The sequence below is a fragment of the Pagrus pagrus genome, assembly GCF_965226575.1.
Source record: "Pagrus pagrus genome assembly, chromosome: 19".
NCBI classification, from domain to species: domain Eukaryota; kingdom Metazoa; phylum Chordata; class Actinopteri; order Spariformes; family Sparidae; genus Pagrus; species Pagrus pagrus.
This window is the reverse complement of record NC_140203.1, coordinates 22,186,693-22,204,976: the sequence shown is the minus strand read 5'-3', so window position 1 is coordinate 22,204,976 and position 18,284 is coordinate 22,186,693. Positions and strand designations below refer to the sequence as shown.

The 18,284-nt window shown below is 39.4% G+C and overlaps 1 protein-coding gene across 1 annotated transcript in view; it reads right to left on the bottom strand.

The window, feature by feature from the left end:
* Positions 1-18,284, bottom strand: part of npr2 (natriuretic peptide receptor 2) — a 67,006-nt gene that overhangs the window by 27,211 nt on the left and 21,511 nt on the right. Inside the window, 5 exon segments of the mRNA XM_084382879.1 lie at positions 2,680-2,757; positions 3,784-3,858; positions 6,458-6,578; positions 13,180-13,264; positions 15,752-15,887. Coding sequence (XP_084239005.1) covers positions 2,680-2,757; positions 3,784-3,858; positions 6,458-6,578; positions 13,180-13,264; positions 15,752-15,887 — 495 coding nt within the window.

The window sequence follows — 18,284 nt, the reverse complement described above, 5'->3', positions numbered from 1 at the left end:
CTTCCCCCCATCTGGTTGGCTTTTTCATGAGCTGAGGTTTGACAGCCGATCAGGCCCCCGGGGCGTCTGAGAAGCTGCCAGCTCAGACAGCAGCCTCTCTCCCATGTGTGCCTGCTGACTGACCGAGAGGCCACAGAGGCATCCGAGAAGCCCAAACTGCTCTCCACCAACGAGGCTGCAGCTCACACGAAAAATACAGAGCTGAGGCAGAGAGAAATTCGAAGTAAACAGCGCTGGTTGATGTTAAAAGTGAAGAGATGGCCAACAATCTTGCCCACGAGCATCCATCTTGTTCATGAGCGCCCATGTAATTTCCGAGTTATGGGCTTCCCTATGCCACACTGTGTTTCCATCACCAAACCACATAAATTGTGTGGATTTTCTGCTCCTTCGGCTTACTGATCGCACGCTCGTAAATATTTTCCCAGCCAAAGGGACCATTTCATCAACAGCTGCTGCAGATGAGGTTGACGAGACAGTTTAAGGACGTTTAACAGGCAACATCCTGCAGTGCCACTGGTTGAACATGCTAATAAGGAGCCACCTACTGCAAATAAAAACAATCAAAAACTCTAAAAGAAACCATTTCTGTCTGAATATTCTATGTATTCTGTGCTAATATAGTGAGACAGTTCAGCTTGTTTTGTAGAGCAGGTGGAGTGATTGCATCTCATATGAAGGTCCTTCTCCTGCAGTGGTACAATGTATAATAATGCCCATTCATGATTGTTTTCTTTAGTGAATGAATGAATGATTCACTGAATACAACTTGTCGAGATGGAGGTTTTTTTATTTTGTTTTTTACAATTCACGCTCAAGGTCTCTGCGCATGGCTCTCGTCACACTGAGGCCACTGAAAGCGCTCAGAAACAACAGCACAAGCCGACGGATCCACAGACGGATTTCATGGCAAAAGGCAAGAATTTATGATTTTGCTTCCAAAGAAAAGGGACTAAAAGTGAAACTATTGATCAGAAGAGAGGCTACAGAAGGGTTGAACGGAACAAAGAAGTATTTTTCTATTTTTAGTAAAATACTTTTGTGGAGGAAAGGTCATGAGGTCGTTAAAGGAAGGTTTGTCTTCGGGGGTGCAGGAGTGTGCGTAGCAAATTTAATTGCATTCTTCCCACACATTACTGATCTGTCCTTTGTATAAGCCTCGTGACACTACAGGAAAGGTGGTGACCTAAAACATTAGAGTTCATCTCCTGGGGGCCAGGATAGAAATTTTAAGGCAGTCTGGCCAAAGTTTTGAAAAGTCTTAGGTTGTGTCCTAAATCTCCCATACATTCACTCCTCCCTACTGACTACACTGGGAGCTCTAGAGGATTATATAGTGAGCTCATCGGTCAAAAGTAAAAACACTTTTGGACCCCACTCAGGTCATTTATCATCCCTCCAGTGCAATGCATGATGGTATATAATGCTTGTATAGTGACAGTTGGTTGTACACTACTTTTCATGATGCAATGTGCAAAATTTTGGTACAAAGCATCGCTATGATAAAACAGCCTTTGCCATTTTCACACCACAGATATTGCACAGATATAAAGAGGCATTAAATCAGGAGAAGCCGCACTAAATGGGTGAAATCACAGACGTTACAGCGACAGGCTCGAGGGGGTTTCCCTTTCTTTTTCCGTTTCTCTTCTCTCGTGAACTTATTCCATTAGCTGAACACCAACAGACTCAGCCACAGATTCATCATGCTTAATTTGGCGAAAAGCTGCCGACAAGGGCCGACTAGTGCCACTGGAAAAACTGGGCCCACGGACACCCACCGACAGACCCGAAATATGTGTGCCGGAGCCCTAAGACAGCAGTCTGCTGTGGCTGCAAACAACACGGCTGAGAGGGGTGAGACTCGACCTCTACAGTCGAGCTGTTGGCCGTTAAACACATACATGTAGTCATGTGATCTGCTGTTACGATTCTCTTGTACAAGTGGAAAGTTTGGGCAGTCGGGCAGCATTAACAATAATATAATAACTTTATTTGTAGGGAAACTTAATCAGGTAAGTAACTCAATAGAGTTACAAAGTGGTTACACAAACAAAGTGAGAAAGAGAAATGCAATTACACGGTGAAAATTCAAACCAGAGAAGTTTTAAAGAAACATCTAATAGAAACTACAGAGGTAACAGCACTGATTGTGAATGATTCTGGTACCATGACAGGAACTGTGAGGAGAAATGTTTCTGCTGACATTATACAGTTTGGGTTTAATTGTTCAGAAAAGTAGCATGGAGCCAATCCATTTAATTCCTCGTGAAGAATTTGGAACTGTGTCCCGACGTATTGTAATTGGAAACCAATGACGGGACACTAAAATTGGGGTAATTCTTCCTTTCTCTTATTCGATCCAATTAAAAACCTTTCAACTGCATTCTGGGCCTACTGCGGATAATCTAGCGCTTTTTCACTAAGTGCTCAAAAGACTGGACTCCATACTGAACTCTGATGAAGTCCTCAGACGCAGGAGATTTCTTCCTTTTTCGCCCCTTTTTTTTAAACATACAAATTATTGTTCAAAGGTTACCATCTCGTATGTTATGACACATTTGTTATTTTTCATATAAATAAAAATCATACCTGATACTTGAATAAAAGAAAATAATCAGCTCAACCCAGCAAGAGGATTAAAAGGATCCTACAATCAGACATTTATTGAGCACTCACGTGTTTGAGCTCCAGCAGAACTTGTCTGGTCAGCTCTATCCTCTTCTTGTTGACATGCTTGATGGCCACCAGGTTCCCCTGAGAGGAGACAGAGCAATGACTCCAGTGTGAGGGACAACACTGATGTAGAGTTCACTTCGTACTCAGCTGTTTACAACATGAAGACATAAACAAGGATGCACTTTGGTCGAGATGTAAATAAGGCAGAATAAAGACAACAGCAGCAGCATACTGATGCTATAAAAAGTACAAACACAGAGCGAGAAAATTAGAAGAAATCGAGCAGCCTTCAGAGGAGGGAAGAGGATCTCGCAGTATAGCCTACAGGTACATTTGGGGCCTATTTCAGTCTGCTGCGGGAGAAGAATCGTATCTGTCGCTTTGATATGTGAGGATCAGTGCACGAAGGAAGCGAGGTGAATATCTCAGAGCCACAGCTGTGACAGACTAGAGGAAAACGCTGTCGTAGAAACTATGAAGCACAGCCGCAGTTCTTGTGCGAGTGCATGCGGGAGCTTTAACTTTTATTCAAAACGAAATATACAGCAAGTATGTTTGAAAGCAGTAAGGAACGCTTCAGATCGGAGGTCATTTTTCAGCATTTGCAGGTTGTCGGGGCTCGTGCACCTCTCGCTGTTTCAGCTTTGGTGTCAGATTTATTGAATTTGAGAAGTGCATCAGTACCTCCAATGATCAATGAGACGTTCAAGCTGTACCGTGACATCAGCATTTATATAAAAGCTGCATCCTGCAGCTGCAAACAAAGACAGCCATCTCATTATTCACAGGACTCTTTTTGTCACATTTCCTCACAACTCCTCCATCTTAAACGGATAAATTAACCGCAGCAACAAGTTGATGGCCATGTCCAGACTGCGAGGCGGGAGTGTAGAAACAAAGAAAGGGAGGGGGGAAAAAAAACAGAAGAAGAAGAAGAAAATTGACGCATTCTGCAGCTCACATTAGAACCAACTACCTAAATTCGCCCACACGCTCTCTTTCTCTCTCCTCTCCAGCTCTCCGGCTTTCTCTGCGAGTGTGCACATGTGTGGGTGGGAAAAGAGTGCGCAGGAGTTGAAAATGTCAGAACTCACTAAGCCTTACCTTAAAATAGCCCGTTTTTGCAAATAGCTGATATTTTCCATGGGCAGTTATCAAGGAGCCGTAGCTGGAGCCTCTCTGAGAAGGTGGAAGGGAGCAAGGGAGAAGAAAAAAAAAGTCAGTTAGCAGGGTATGATTAGAGCAAAGAGGATTAAATGTTGGTCATTTAAGACTGTGAGAGGGTTCATCCACTGACGTTGTTATCCAAAATACATTTCTGTGTGTGTGCAACACGACGCTGCCTTTCTCTTACATTCGAGCAAATAAAGTGTTTTCAGTTTTTATAACACCAACTCGAGTCCTTGGGCAAATGTCTGCAGTGCACAGAGAGTGAATAAAAATCAAGTGGGCGCACTGCATACAGACAGCCAGGCAGCACAGTCAACTACGCATTTATATAGAATGCAAATATTGGCAACACATGGCACACTGGAAAACACATCGGTCTGGAAAATTACTGTGTTTTCCACACACACATTATCCCGGCAATTGGAGCGAAAAGCAGTAATGAAAAAGGTGTGTGCATGTGCTTTTCATGAACGCTCGCACGTGTGGGACGAAACACAACCCCGAAGGAGATGCATTAGCCCTCAGACGACAGAACCCGATACTTGAAGAACGTGATGAAGTATTATACATGTAGGGAGCGGGGCCAGACGAGGGCTTATTTTAACAATCATTTAATATGCGTCTGCCACCGCAGAGCCAGCCACCTTCAATAAAGCACCGGGAAAGCTTTCAGGAATGTGTAAACTAACAAAGGATTTGGATTCTCTCTGCGCTGCACTTTTGCTTTTTCTGAGAAGAAAAAGCCCAAAACTGCATTTTTAATACACGGCGCACAGCGCGTAAACAGGCTGAAGCTCTGAACTTCACACATGCCAAATTAGCATTTTAGATTCCAGGTGGGTCCAATTTTACAATGAAGACACCTCGAGACATCTCGTACTGTCATGTTTCCTGTCAGTGTTTTCCTATTAAATATAATATTACTGCTGCATTAATGTGTATGTTGCATTTTTCTGCTCTAGATGTTTAAAGTAGTTTAATCCACAGCAACGCATCATATTCCATAAAATCATTGTATGTTTGTAGCGTTGCTGTCCTGCAAGAATATCTCTTACAGTCAACTTCTCCTGAGCTCAGAAAAACAGCCTGTTTTCAGAGAGGGTTTTTGAATAGTTTATTCAGTTTGAGAAGAAGGAGAATTTTCTCAGCCTATAAAAGAACATTTCATCCTTCAGCACATCCCAAACATTAACATTCAAAATCACGTCATTTGGAGAGACATAGCTTTCACTCGGAAAACCGACTCGCAAGAATAAACGTTGGCAATGTATTTTTCTGCAGACCACAGAAATGTTGAAACTTTGTTTATGTTGCGCATTTACTTTTATTTATGTTCAATTTTCAATTTTATGTTGTGACAACGTTGTGCTTATGCTTTGGTTAGGTTTAGACATAAAAACCACTTGGTTAGGGGTCAGAAAAGATCATGTTTCGGCTTAAAATATAAACACGGCTGGAAATGTTGCGACGTCTCATCAAAAATATTCAGTGGAAACATTTTGTCCAACTAGCTGTCAGGCCACCACCCTCCCCTGCACCTCCTGACAAGACAGTCTGCTCATATACATGTGCTGTCGACACATACAATGAGAAATTGTAATATGGATTAAATAGTTACTAACATGTGACTCAAATTTGTTGGTCCAAGTCTCAAGCAAGTCCCAAGACATTTTTTCTTGGGCAAGGCAAGTCAAGTCAAATTGAGTCCTTAGTTAAGGTCGGTCAAGTCACCAACAATACTGCAGTCTTACCTGCAGTATTGTCTTTACTTTACTTTTTCTTTATTGTCTTTACAGGATAGTAGGAGCTGTCTAATAATGAGCCAATTTATCTAACTTGTTCAAAAAGTTTATAATTAATTATTTTTTTATAATCATTAGTATTCAGTGAAATAAATGTCATTGTCAAACAAAAACAAATAACTTTATAAAAGCTTATTTTTCCTAAATTCTTCTCCTTCAAAAACATTTGTAATGTTGAACATTTTAGATATTTTATATTAAATATTTGAATTCAAAACATGTCTCAAGTCAACTCCCAAGCCTTCACCTTCCAGGTTTAAGTTCCATCTCGAGTCATTTATTTTCTGTCAAGTCAAACTGCAAGTCATCAAAACAGTGAATCTCTGGTGGATTGAGCTGTCAGACAAAGTAGTGGGGTAAATATTTCCCTCTGAGATGGAGTGGAGTAGAAGTATAAAGTTGTAACAAATGGATATACTCAAGTACCTAAAATGTATATAATGTTAAGTATAATTTGCACTATCATTGTATTACACTACTAGAGAACTACCCTGTAATCAGTTGTTTGTGAATGAAAGCTGTGGACCAAGTGTTGAGTCTTTCCCACTGGCAGACATGGCAACGTAAGCTGCCAGAAGAACAACAACTTGTTAATCACACTGGAGGCTGTGCCAGCATCACTGACGGAAGAAAAAGCGATATAAAGATCATAATTATGAGGAAACAATCAGGGGTGCCAGCTTCAATATGAGATCATGTGGGTGTAACGTTCAGTTTTAACCCTCAGAAGCCACCTCATCCACACGTTTCGATCAGATTTTGTCTGACACACATATCTGTGCTTACAGTTTGAGTAGATCATCTACCTGTGAGAGGGTGAGCCGACTGCCGGCTCGTTTGTGGTATTTATTGGGGCTCTCAAACTGAAGGTCCTCCCACCGAATCCTCCACAGCATTCCAGCCAGCTCCTTCTCCAGCTTCAGTTTCCTGCAAAAAGGAAGAAAAAAAAAACAGGTGGTGAAATCAACAGCAGCACAAAGAACAGAGGAACAATCTAAGTGGATTGGGCTGGGGTTGTTGAGGAAGCGTGAGTGGGCTGATGTTTTTACCACAAAATTGTGACTGTGGGTTTGGATCTCAACTCTCTGCATTCAGTGGTGTCCTTCTGATTTCACTTTTCATTTCAAATAAATAATAGAAATCCTTCAGAGGCGAGGTGGTGTGTTGACTCATGAGTTTGTTTGGAGGAATAAGTGTGTGGCATTCAAAAAAAAAAAAAGATTTAATCAGACTAGTCATCTTTAAAAAGAAAGAGTTAATTGCTGCATTTGTGCAGTTAAGTCTGATCTCCATCTGTGCTGGTGGTATTTTCTGAGATAGCAGCCTCACATCGGCCTGTGGAACACTTCACGTACAGCGTTCGCATGTACAGTACTGTACGTATGTTGATGCATGCGGGCTTGTGTGTTTTATTTGAATATAACTTCACTGGTCCATATGCTCTACTTATTGAACTTTGAAAGTGGAAAACTTCTTTTTTAGGTGAAGTGTTCTTTAAATCCTGAACAAAGGGCTTATTCTTTGCTGCCCATACTGGATGTAATTCAACAGTAACAGTTTATGCAAAGAGAAATATTGGTCGCAAGTCAAATCTACATTAAACAATTAGTTACCTTTATTTGACCCATGAACTAAACTTATAAAATGAGGTTCTTATATCTCGCTGCATGCACTGTACTTGAGTTCAAACTCTACGGAAAGCCTTATTTCTTCTATCAAAATGAAGGAAAACGATGGATGACTCATGGGTCTTTTCTTCTGTGACAAACAATGATGACCACAATGAAGACTGGTGTCCACTTCAATTCCTACTCCCACGCTCTTTATTTTTAACAAACTCACTCAGAGTGGACTCAGATGTTCTAACCTTAGTATCTTATCGCTGGTACGACTAAAAAACTCCTTAAAACTGAAAGAATGGATGGAACTAGAATAGTCAAACATCTCTACGTGATTAAGAAATAAGTTATTTAAATCTCAATTTTCACAACAGAGTTTGAGTGTACACGTAAGCATGAAACACCACAATCATAACATGCTAGTCCATCCTAGTTTGGGGCTCAAAATCTCACATAGCATGTGACTGAATACAGCTGTATCAGAACAGGTACCCAGGCACCCATTGATCATGTTCATCGTTGAATTGTACTCTTTTTTTCGTTTTCAAACAAAAAGGCCTTATCATCAAATAATGTTGCTAAACATTAAATAAATCCCATGGTAACAAAGTTAGCAAAGCTCAATTATTGCAATGCAAGATTACACAAATAGAAACAAGACACACTGTGTAACTTATACAGAAGTGTTTAATCATGCAGAGTAACAAATAAAGGCAAAATTAGTGCTGTAAACTAATTCTGTAATGCCGAAAAGCTTTCAACAGTATAGCAATATTTAGAATACAGTGACAAACCTTTATTTGTCTGTCTATTATTTTAAAAAGGTAAGTAATGGATTGCAGTGGTGGGGAAGTAATAATTGTTTACAGTGTATATATCAAAGCTGCTCACCTGGTAATTGCGCTACGCTACGCTACGTTACACATACGTTTATACTTATGTGTGATGTGATGTGAAGATGTTATGTTATGTTATGTTATGTTATGTTATGTTATGTTATGTTATGTTATGTTATGTTAGGTATAGGTATAGGTATAGTTAGTATAGGTTATGTTCTGTTATTTTACACGAGGTTGGATTGCAGTTATTATTAGTGTTTTATGTAACGTTACCTTGCTATATTAATATTATTATAACAGGCTGGGATCTGTTCTCTTCTGTGTTATATTTCAAGTTATTATTACAGTATAGTATATGTTTGGTCATGGTGTGTTACATTAGGTTATGTTACACTATGTTAAGTTATGTACGGCTATGTTATATTCCATTATATTGTATATGCATATATATATATGAGTATATATATATATATATATATATATATATATATATATATTCTAATATATCCTGATCAATTAATCTTCATGTTATTTCTATTTTTATTTTTTTTCAACATGTTTTGAATGTTATTTTTAAGCATGAGTCTGACTGACAAACACTGAATACCACAGAGGGGAAGAGACATTCCAGCGAATCAACACATCTGGGCCAAATCTCAGAGGAGCTGCTGTTTCTTGACACTTGATGATTTACAGCAAAAACATTTTCAAATAAAACTATTATCCACAGTTGAGAAAACCAGAGTTTTTTTTGTTGTTGATATTTGGGATGAGGGAGGAAATTCATTATTCAGTTTGAAACACGTAGAAATGAAAAACGAGCAGAGCCCATGCATTCCAGCCCAATCTAAAAGGTGTAAAACACTTCCAGATGGTGGCAGGAAATTATTGCAGCGTTCGCATATCATCATGTTTTGCCATTCCCCTGAACCATCCCAGTTGGCCTCAAAAGTGGCTCCGTTTTTTCATTTTCTTTTTACCTTTTTTTCACCAGTACAAACTCTGTAGTCAGACTGCCCAAATACTTGGGGATTCTGATGCTTGTTTGTGTCTACTAATACTCCAAGCTGTGCATATGTGCAACCATTTTGATGGCAGGAAACACCATTAAACCACCGGTGCCCTCCACCCCCATCCACCATCAGCAAGGGGAAAAAAAGGTATTTTTCTATTTAAGGAGCCTCGTTTAGAGACCTCTGGCAGCCAGAGGGGCAAAGTGTGGGGCTCCACACTGGGCCTATTGTTTCATAAGTCCCATATGTGAATACCTCTGCTGGACCAACCCCTCCATTAAAACAACAGAGCCACTGCTGCTCTGCTCAACATCCCTTCACACTGCTGCTGCACGCCAGACTCCAACATCAACTGAAAGCAGCCAACCACCTGGTTAAACCTACTGAGGGCTGCAGCACCATATTTAACATGAAAAGTAGAGATATGTGAGCATTATTTTATTTTGACAAAGTTGCACATTTACACTGAAAAAACATTTCTGTCTTAACAAGTCATTTGGTATATGTTTTATTCTTACATGTTATTCAAAATTAAGCAGAGTTTGTCATTGGATTTATTGTGTTTCACCTTATTTCAGGTATTTTCCAAGAAAATCTTTCTATTGTTTGTTGGAAAAATGATCCTTCGAGGTTGAGTTTGAGGCTAAATTACACATTAGGATATTCAAATGTTTTTCCTGCCGTGCATATACTGTATTTTACTATAAAAGAAAAAATACAAAGAAACAGACAGTCTATTCACAGGATGCTTTTTATTAAATTCCATATTCACCAAATGTTACCATTGTGTACATTTTTCACAGGCAATCATGTCAAAGGAGCAAATTACCACAAAAAATATAAACAGCCACCAATTTCTTATACAAAATATACCAATGGTTTGACAGTATAAGGCCTCCTCATTTGGAGTTTCTGAACCTTTTCTGCCCTGTGAACTATATTAAAATCTAAAAGTTCCCATCACCCCCGTATAAAATCTTTTTTTTAATATGAATTAATAAAAAACACATAAGCAGCAGCAAATACAAAATGGTTAGAAATAATCATATATTTTCTATTTAATTTTTGCGATTAAAAAATATTTAAAATAAATATTCATATAACATTCTTATAAATCGCAACCCCCTGTATGTATACCAAGCGACCCCAAGGTTGAGAATTGATCTGAGAATAACTTCTAACAGTGACTAAACTCCAAAGTGTTTTTAGTGTTTTTAGTGGTGTTTTTGTAGGCCAAGTAGTGAACATGGAGGCCTCTCAGCAGCTCGATGATCTTAAAGACGGCTGTGAACAGCTGTCCGTCTCTCTGTCCATCAGCATAGCTCCACTGGTGTCTGCCAAAACAGGAAGTGATTTGTTAGTCTTGTCAATCAAACAGAGCCGAAACACAAAAACATCAGACATCTTCTGATTTTTATGCTTTTAAAATGCACAGGAGGTTTACGTTTACAGCTTCATGGCCTGGGAGCACATGAAGTCCAATAAAAGACTGACATGTTAAGGTCTGTGCAAAATAGCTTTCCATATATAAAAGTGTCATTTATGGATCTAAATATAGTTGGACTACTAGAGCAAAGAGAGCAAAACTGTGGGTCAGGACCAAAAGGACATCCCTGTCTGGTTCCCATAACAGAAACACTTTATGGACACTTACGTCCATAAATCCCCCAATGTTACACTTGGATCCCAGATTTTAAAAGAAGAACTCCAAGGAAAGACTTACTGGCGTAGAATCCAGGAAAACTAGCTCGTTAGTTAGGAAATCCATTCTGTACTTGCTGAACTGTAAGCTGGAAAAAGAGAAAAAAAGATGTGAAAGTTGTCAGAGTTAAGCTCACACTCGGCATCTAATTATCTGGTGCTTATTTGATTATCGAACATGATCAACTCAGATTCAGGTTCAGTGGATTTACCTCAAGTGGATAGATGCTCCTCCGTCTTTCTTCCACCATCCCTCTGATTAAAATCCATTCTGATTGGCTGGTGATTAACACTTGTTTGTGTTAGTCAGTATTAGAGAAGTGATCAGATTTACCCGTGTGATTTGTTTGTTAGTCGGAGCTGTGTGGTGACGTATAAATCAGCTCCTCTCTACGTGTGTTTATCAGTCGTGAACACAATTAACGGCCTACGTACGGACACCTTTGAAGAAGTGATGGAAAGGGGAAAAATAGAAACATTCATTTTCTTTCATTACATGCAGATTTTACCCGTGACATTACCCAGAATTTAGCAATCCTTCCAGTAGCTTAATTGCAGAGGGCATGCATGATTAACTTCTTGTTTAATTAAAAGAGGCTCAATCTAACACTCAGAATGATTCCCATGAGCATGTAGATTGTGCCACTTGGGACACCGTAACAATTTCATTTGAATATGTTTTTACAGCTGAATGCCGAGCACAAAGTTATAACCATTAGACATGTGGCAGGCAATTATTTTATCACAAAGATACGCAACTGCACAGCGGCTGCCATTAACACTAACAACTATTTAATTACATGAAGTCAGTACCATTTACTTTTAGCTAAACAATTCTCGATCACACATGTAGTGCACCAACTGGGTATTTAAGATGTTAATGCCACCTGTGATTTTCATGTTATTCGATTCTTGATGGGCTACACTGTCAAACAACTCCACCTCATTACAGTGAGTAATTTCTGTCTGTTGTTGACTCATAAATGGTTTGTTTTTTTAAATGAGTAAAAAGAAATCTGACAGAAAACAGCAAGATTATTTTAACCTGTTTTGACTGTAACTCAATTTGTTTCCAAGGCCACAGCAAGGATTATAGAAAAACTGAGGTCATGAGTGCAAATTCCTTCAGCGCATCACTCCCATAACAAAATATCTGACTAAGCACCAAAACACTTTGCATTATATTACATGTGTTAATTGTTCAGTAAGGTTTCTGTTTAACATTTATCTCACTGCAACATAAAAAAAAGAATAATGGAATTAAAACAAATTGAATAAATGGTCTAAATTAATTCTCAACCGCTCTACCACTGGGAGGAAAAATACATTTTCAAGTCCATTTTTGTTTGTAATTTCAGAATGTAAATATGAAAAAAATGGCTAATTTCTCAGAGACAATAGTGAGAACATGACCTCAGTGTTCCTAGCCATGGTCAAGTGAAATAAATATAACTTCTTTCACCCAAAAGCACAATTTTGCTTTTTAAGCAACCCTCAGTTTGATAAGGAAAAACTCTGCCTTTGCCAAAAAAACTTAAATGGGGAAAAGGAACGAAAAGTCAAGTCAGTAGATGGAAATTAGGGGGTGACAGGGGGGTCCGGAACCCTTTCCGGGGAAAGACAGACAGTTGTTCCCCGCAAGAGCCTTTATCAATTTGTTTTTGAAGTTTTTAAAGATTGGCTCCTTCCTTCATTTGCCTCACAGTGGTTTGGTCCACTACACCAAGCACACACATTAGCGCTTGGCACGAGTGTGCAGCAGTCTTTGAGGCAGATTAAAAATGACTTTTTTTTTTGCTGTGTAAAAGTGTGTTCAGTCAGATTTTGCAAAAAAATACAGCTGGACATCTCTGCATTCTACCAACAGGTTTTTAAAAGTCAAAAGACTTATGACAGCCTGCAAACAAACATGTAATCATGTGAGAGAAGCACAGAAATAACCTCGACTGATATTTTCCATCTTACATCAGCAGTGTGTGAATTATTAAAGTCGGTGGCATTTAGCTTTAATCCAGCACAAAGAAAACAAACTTAATGAACACGCTAATGATCATTAAGTGAAAATTGCAGTACGGGTTGTTGGGGCTGGCATATGAGCTCACTTGGCAGCTCAAACACACTGCACCGCTGCTTTAACACTGTCACCTGCTGAGCTGTTGCTGTGGCAACAATTGTGTAAATACCACACTGGCACCTATAGCAGCACAGCCCATTAATCCTGTTTCAAACATGTCTCTCGCACTCTTTTTCTTACTTTCTTTCCTTGAGAGGAATAAAAAAATCATCTTCAGATTTCTACGGTTTGAGTTAAAAGCAGCACAGACAGGAAGCAGCAGCTGGATGCAATCAAACTCACCTGTAAATGAGGAAGCTGGAGATACCGAAAATGATGAGCGCTAAGCCGGATCCCACCGCTACAATACCGAGAACTGGCAGATGACCTGGAAACAGGAGAAGGATTCAACACTCAGTTGTCTCTCATATGTTCAACAGATGTCCACATTCATGTCTTTGAAAGGGGGAAAAAAAGCACTGTGTTGTAAAAAACACAGCTGTGACTTCCTGAAATGCAGCCACGCTGCTTTAGCAATCTGTCAACCACAAACGGTTTCACACAATTACACAGCTTCGCCTTTCCTGATTTATATTTAACACCCTAATGGAGACTAATTATACCACCTGCTGTAAATCACAGGATAAGCTGATACTCATCATCAGGAAAAATCATTTCTCTCACTAATTAACAGCAGGAGATGTTTCACTTCATCGCTTTCATGAAAGAGTGAGCTGAAGATGTCACACCAACTCGCATATTTGGGGTTTTCTTAGAATTGTGTGCAGATGTGTAAATCTTTTTGTCTCTGTATTGTGTTCTCTTACCTTCATATACAGTCGAAAAACTACTACGACTACTACTAGGAATAATTTAACACTAATTTGCACTGTTTTGCTGTTATTCCAAAAATGAGATGAAGATTGAGATCACTGCAGTATAAACACAGCTGGAGTCAGGATACATTTAGCCTAGCTTAGTAAAAAGTGACTGGAGGCAAGGGCGAGCACTTAGTCTGGCTCTACCCAGAGGGAAACAGGAGTCTGCAGCCATGCTAGTAGCTTTATGAGGCGGCAACTAGACACAGCAGTGAGCTAATTGTTAAGGGTGCAAAATGTAAGAATTGGCAACCTGTTGAATTTGCACTCAAAACAAACAGGGCAGCATAACACCAGAGTAACTGCTAACGGCTGCTAACTGTGGCAGCTGTTAGCTAGTTAGCTCAGTTAGCCATGCATCTAGTGGTCCAGACTGGGAGCTTGGAGCATCGGGGGAGTGTAGATGTTTAAACCGCTAGCACAGGAATGTTGGAGAGGAACGGGTGGTTGTTAGCTGGTTAGCGTGCTAACTTCAGCAGATATCTCTACAACACAATAGGCTACATAGATTTTGTAACATCAAAACTGTTACGTCTTCACATTCTGCTGGTATCTTTTGGTTATTTTTGAATGTTTTCAACTAAATATCTTACATATTGTATCTTTAATGTGAGCAATGAAAATGCTAACATGCTGATGTTTAGCAGGTATAGTGTTTAGTTATCAAAGTCACCAAGTTATTAAGTTATTACAAATCATCCTGAGGGGAACATAAATGTGAGCCAACAGCTAATGACAACGTGCATTTAAGACTGGACCAAAGTGGTTGACCAACTAAAATTGTCCTTAGTTTGCAGACATTGCCTCCCTGCTAACATGACTAAAAAAATACACCTCCCAACACCTCTAAAGCTGTCATTATCTGTATATTAAATCCATATTGGCTGCTTAGTAAGATGGCTGCGAAGTGAGAGACCACTGTTCCAGACCGTGTCTCAACATTCGTACGAGCAAACCACTGGATATTCTTATGGAGATGTTGGGACAATTTCCGGACAGGTTTTTTGACCAGTGTGAACAAATAAGGCAGACACCAGATGAAGACAATGTAAGAAATATCATGATCTGGCCACTTTTTTTTTTAATATCCTGTGACATGAGTAAAAAAATGTCAGAATATTGTAATTCATGCTTTACTTGCTTGTTTTTGACTACAGTAATTGCACCCCCATTCATGCTATTCATTCATTTTACTGATTTTGATCTCATGGTACAAACATCAGAGTTGAACAGCATAAAGTATGTTGCCTTCTCTTCTATACTCTGTAGCTGAGATACTGCTGTCATTGTGCTTCGTGTGGCCGCACATGTTGTTAATCCTCAATATGTTTCATCAAATTCCTGAGCGCTCATTGTCCTTGTTGCTGAAAGCGACGCTGGAGAAGGCGACATCCAGGCTCCCAACTCAAATTATTTGCGGATGGCTCCAGATTTGAAATGGAGTCAGATTTATTGCTCCTCCGCTCATTATCCTTCCTTCACCCTCCTTCACCCCAAAATACATGTATAATTGCAGTGGTTTTCCTCCACAGTTTGTCATCTATGACATTTGCCTCTGAGACTGTCACTCTGTTCATACAACTAAGACCATTTCCAGCACTTTTCTTTCAGGCTGCTTGTTATTCAAGCAAATGTTTCACTACATTGAAATGAAATTAAGGAAAAAACAACACATTTATCATCGCAGCATCAATGAAAATATCACAGGCCCTGTGGAGAAACATCAGTAATATAAACAAAGCATTAACTGTAACATTCATCTGATGAGAGATTCGATCTTACTTAAGTCGAGAGAAAAAATCTGCCACTAAGTGTCGTATAATTTCACTTGACGTCAATGCCATGAACTTTCGCACATAATTCTTCATGTGCAATTTTCTGAAATCCATTAGACAACCTTATGTTTCTTGCTCTATAACATACTTGACTTCAGAAACGTATAATCATCTGTAGGCGGATTAAACTCAAACATGGAGGGAAATGTGTTGTTGTCATACCATCATTGCAGGAAGGGTCGTCTGTGGAAAACACACATGGGGGGTTATCAAGCGGCGGGCCCCCGTTAGGCCAGTGAATCTTCTCCGTCTGGGACCAAATGATCTCTTTGGTGGTTCCATTGTAGTACGCAACAAGCTGTAAACACAGAGGAGAGTGCTCATTTAAATGGATGATAGGTTTATTGTTGGGGGCAATGTTGATTGTTCATCATTTATTGTGGAACCATTGGCAGGGTGCAAGCTCGCCATGGTACCACTAGCTTGTGACTTAATGCACTTTATTATTAAGGCATTCATTGGTCTGAGAAAGTGAATCTGTTCCTGGTGTTTACCATCCATCTTCTAAGATATACAAACAGCACTTGCTATTAGAACCCTTTTAACCAATTTAAAAAGCAACTAATGTATTACCGAACAAAAACGGTAAGTGGACTGGCATGTATATAACACTTTTCTGTTTTTCTGACCCATCACAGTGCTTTACAACACCTGCTACATTCACATTCATTGCTGGCAGCGGCTACCATTCAACGTGCCGACCTGCTAAAGTGCTTCCCAACCAAAACAGCCCCAAGATATTTCTATGGCCATCCACTCACATAATGATGGAACAGCCATCACAAGCAATTTGGGGTTCTGCTTTTTGCCCAGACATGCAGAAGTGGATTGAACCACCGACCCTCTAATTAGTGGACGACCCGCTCTACCTCCCGAGCTACGGTCAGCCACAGCTCACATTAAGTTTTACCAGCTTAGGAGCGCGTGACATGACATGTATTTGTTGGTTTCCCCCTTATCAAAGATATCCACCCACACACTCCTCGAATTAATTTTAGCTATGCTAGCACTGTCTCGTCGATCGGTAACACCGTCATCAGGCTAAAATTACCCTGTGTCCAATACTTTTCTTTATGACCAAATACCTGTAAAGTAATGATCTACACATCAGCCTCAGCTTTGATTTCTGTTCAGTGCTAGCAGAATAAGTAGGCTAAATATTAGCATAATAACATGCTAAACTAAGCTAAGACAGTGAACATGATACACATGTATGTAAACCCAGTAGGATCTAAAGTGGGTGATGTAATTGCCATGTATGTACTGCATTGTGTTTTGTTATTATTTTCCTGGAAATGGCAACCATTTAATTAAATATCACAAGGTAAATCATTTTCCTTTAACGTTCAAATGTAAAACAAAAATGTATTTACGAAGTGTAAATATGACGATGAAAAGATTTTACTGTTTACATCACATGGATCAAAGGTGCACATGCACGCCTGCTCCTTCCCCCCCCAAGCCTAGAGGGAAAATTACAGTTCATGTCTGGTCAGAAAGCTCTGTCTAGTTAAAAACTGGCCCTCTAGCACCTCTAAATGTTACCATTTAATATGCTGTATCTTGTTGATACAATCAATACATAAGCAGACGAGTAAAAACAGCAAGTTGTGGTGTTATGGGTAGGCTAGTCAGGCTGCGTGCTGAAACTAGTTCTTGGCCAGCTGCAGTGACTTTGGCAGGGACAGCAAAACTCGAAAAAGTATTTTAGATTTTAAATTATGTTGATACAACTGTTATCGTATAAATAATCTTCACAGTCACAACTTCTTATCTTGTTACCGCAAATGAAAACACTTTCTTGTTGTTACCATAATTTTAAGACTCATTATTTAATCAGCCCAAGATTATGTGATGATCTGTTATGTGAAGCTCCTAATAAGACATTTAACTTATCTGAAAATAAAATATCAAATAAATCATTACCCTTAGATAACAAGCGTAAAACAAAAAGCTAAAATGTCAATGTAATCACAGCCATGAGACAACGCTTGAATATCTTAAGAGAGATTTAAACATTCAGGCTAAACAAGAATTATATTTTGAGAACCGTTCAGTTTGTACTTGCTGAGCAAAACTGTCTCCATCATGTCCCCTACATCTACACACAACTGTGACCAACATCCCGAACATCTTGATAGTGCGAGAGCTTTTTTTCTGACGACACAGCCTCATGAGCAGCATCTGTTGTCCTGCTGTGAAACTTGACTCCTGTGTTTCTAACTAGCCGGAGGCGTTTTCCCAGCCATGCTCCCAGCATGTTGTGTCCCTTCTACTAAAACCTTGAAGGCCATCACCCCCACAGAGTGTCATCAAACAAAGCAGAGTGCGACGGGTTAAGGGGCAGAGGGAGCGCGGTCTGAAATAGCTGCAGTATTTCAGTTCAGGAGCGGTGTTTACTTTAGGCCAAAATAATCTACTCCAACACTGCACTTCATCTTCTGTCACTCAAGTCTGCAAGCAGAGAGGGACACTTTTACTTCTAATTCCCAGTGCAGCTATATAAATGTATTGAGAATATATATATTTGTAAACTGAGTTTGCAGTAAGATCATATGATAATGCCTACAGATGTATAAAAACACTTGAATTTATTTACAATTTAAAAAAAAGACTGTACATCCTTCATGGAACAACACCAAATTAGTGTGATTATTTTTATATCTTCCACTTCTTCCAGTCATTTATTGCGTCC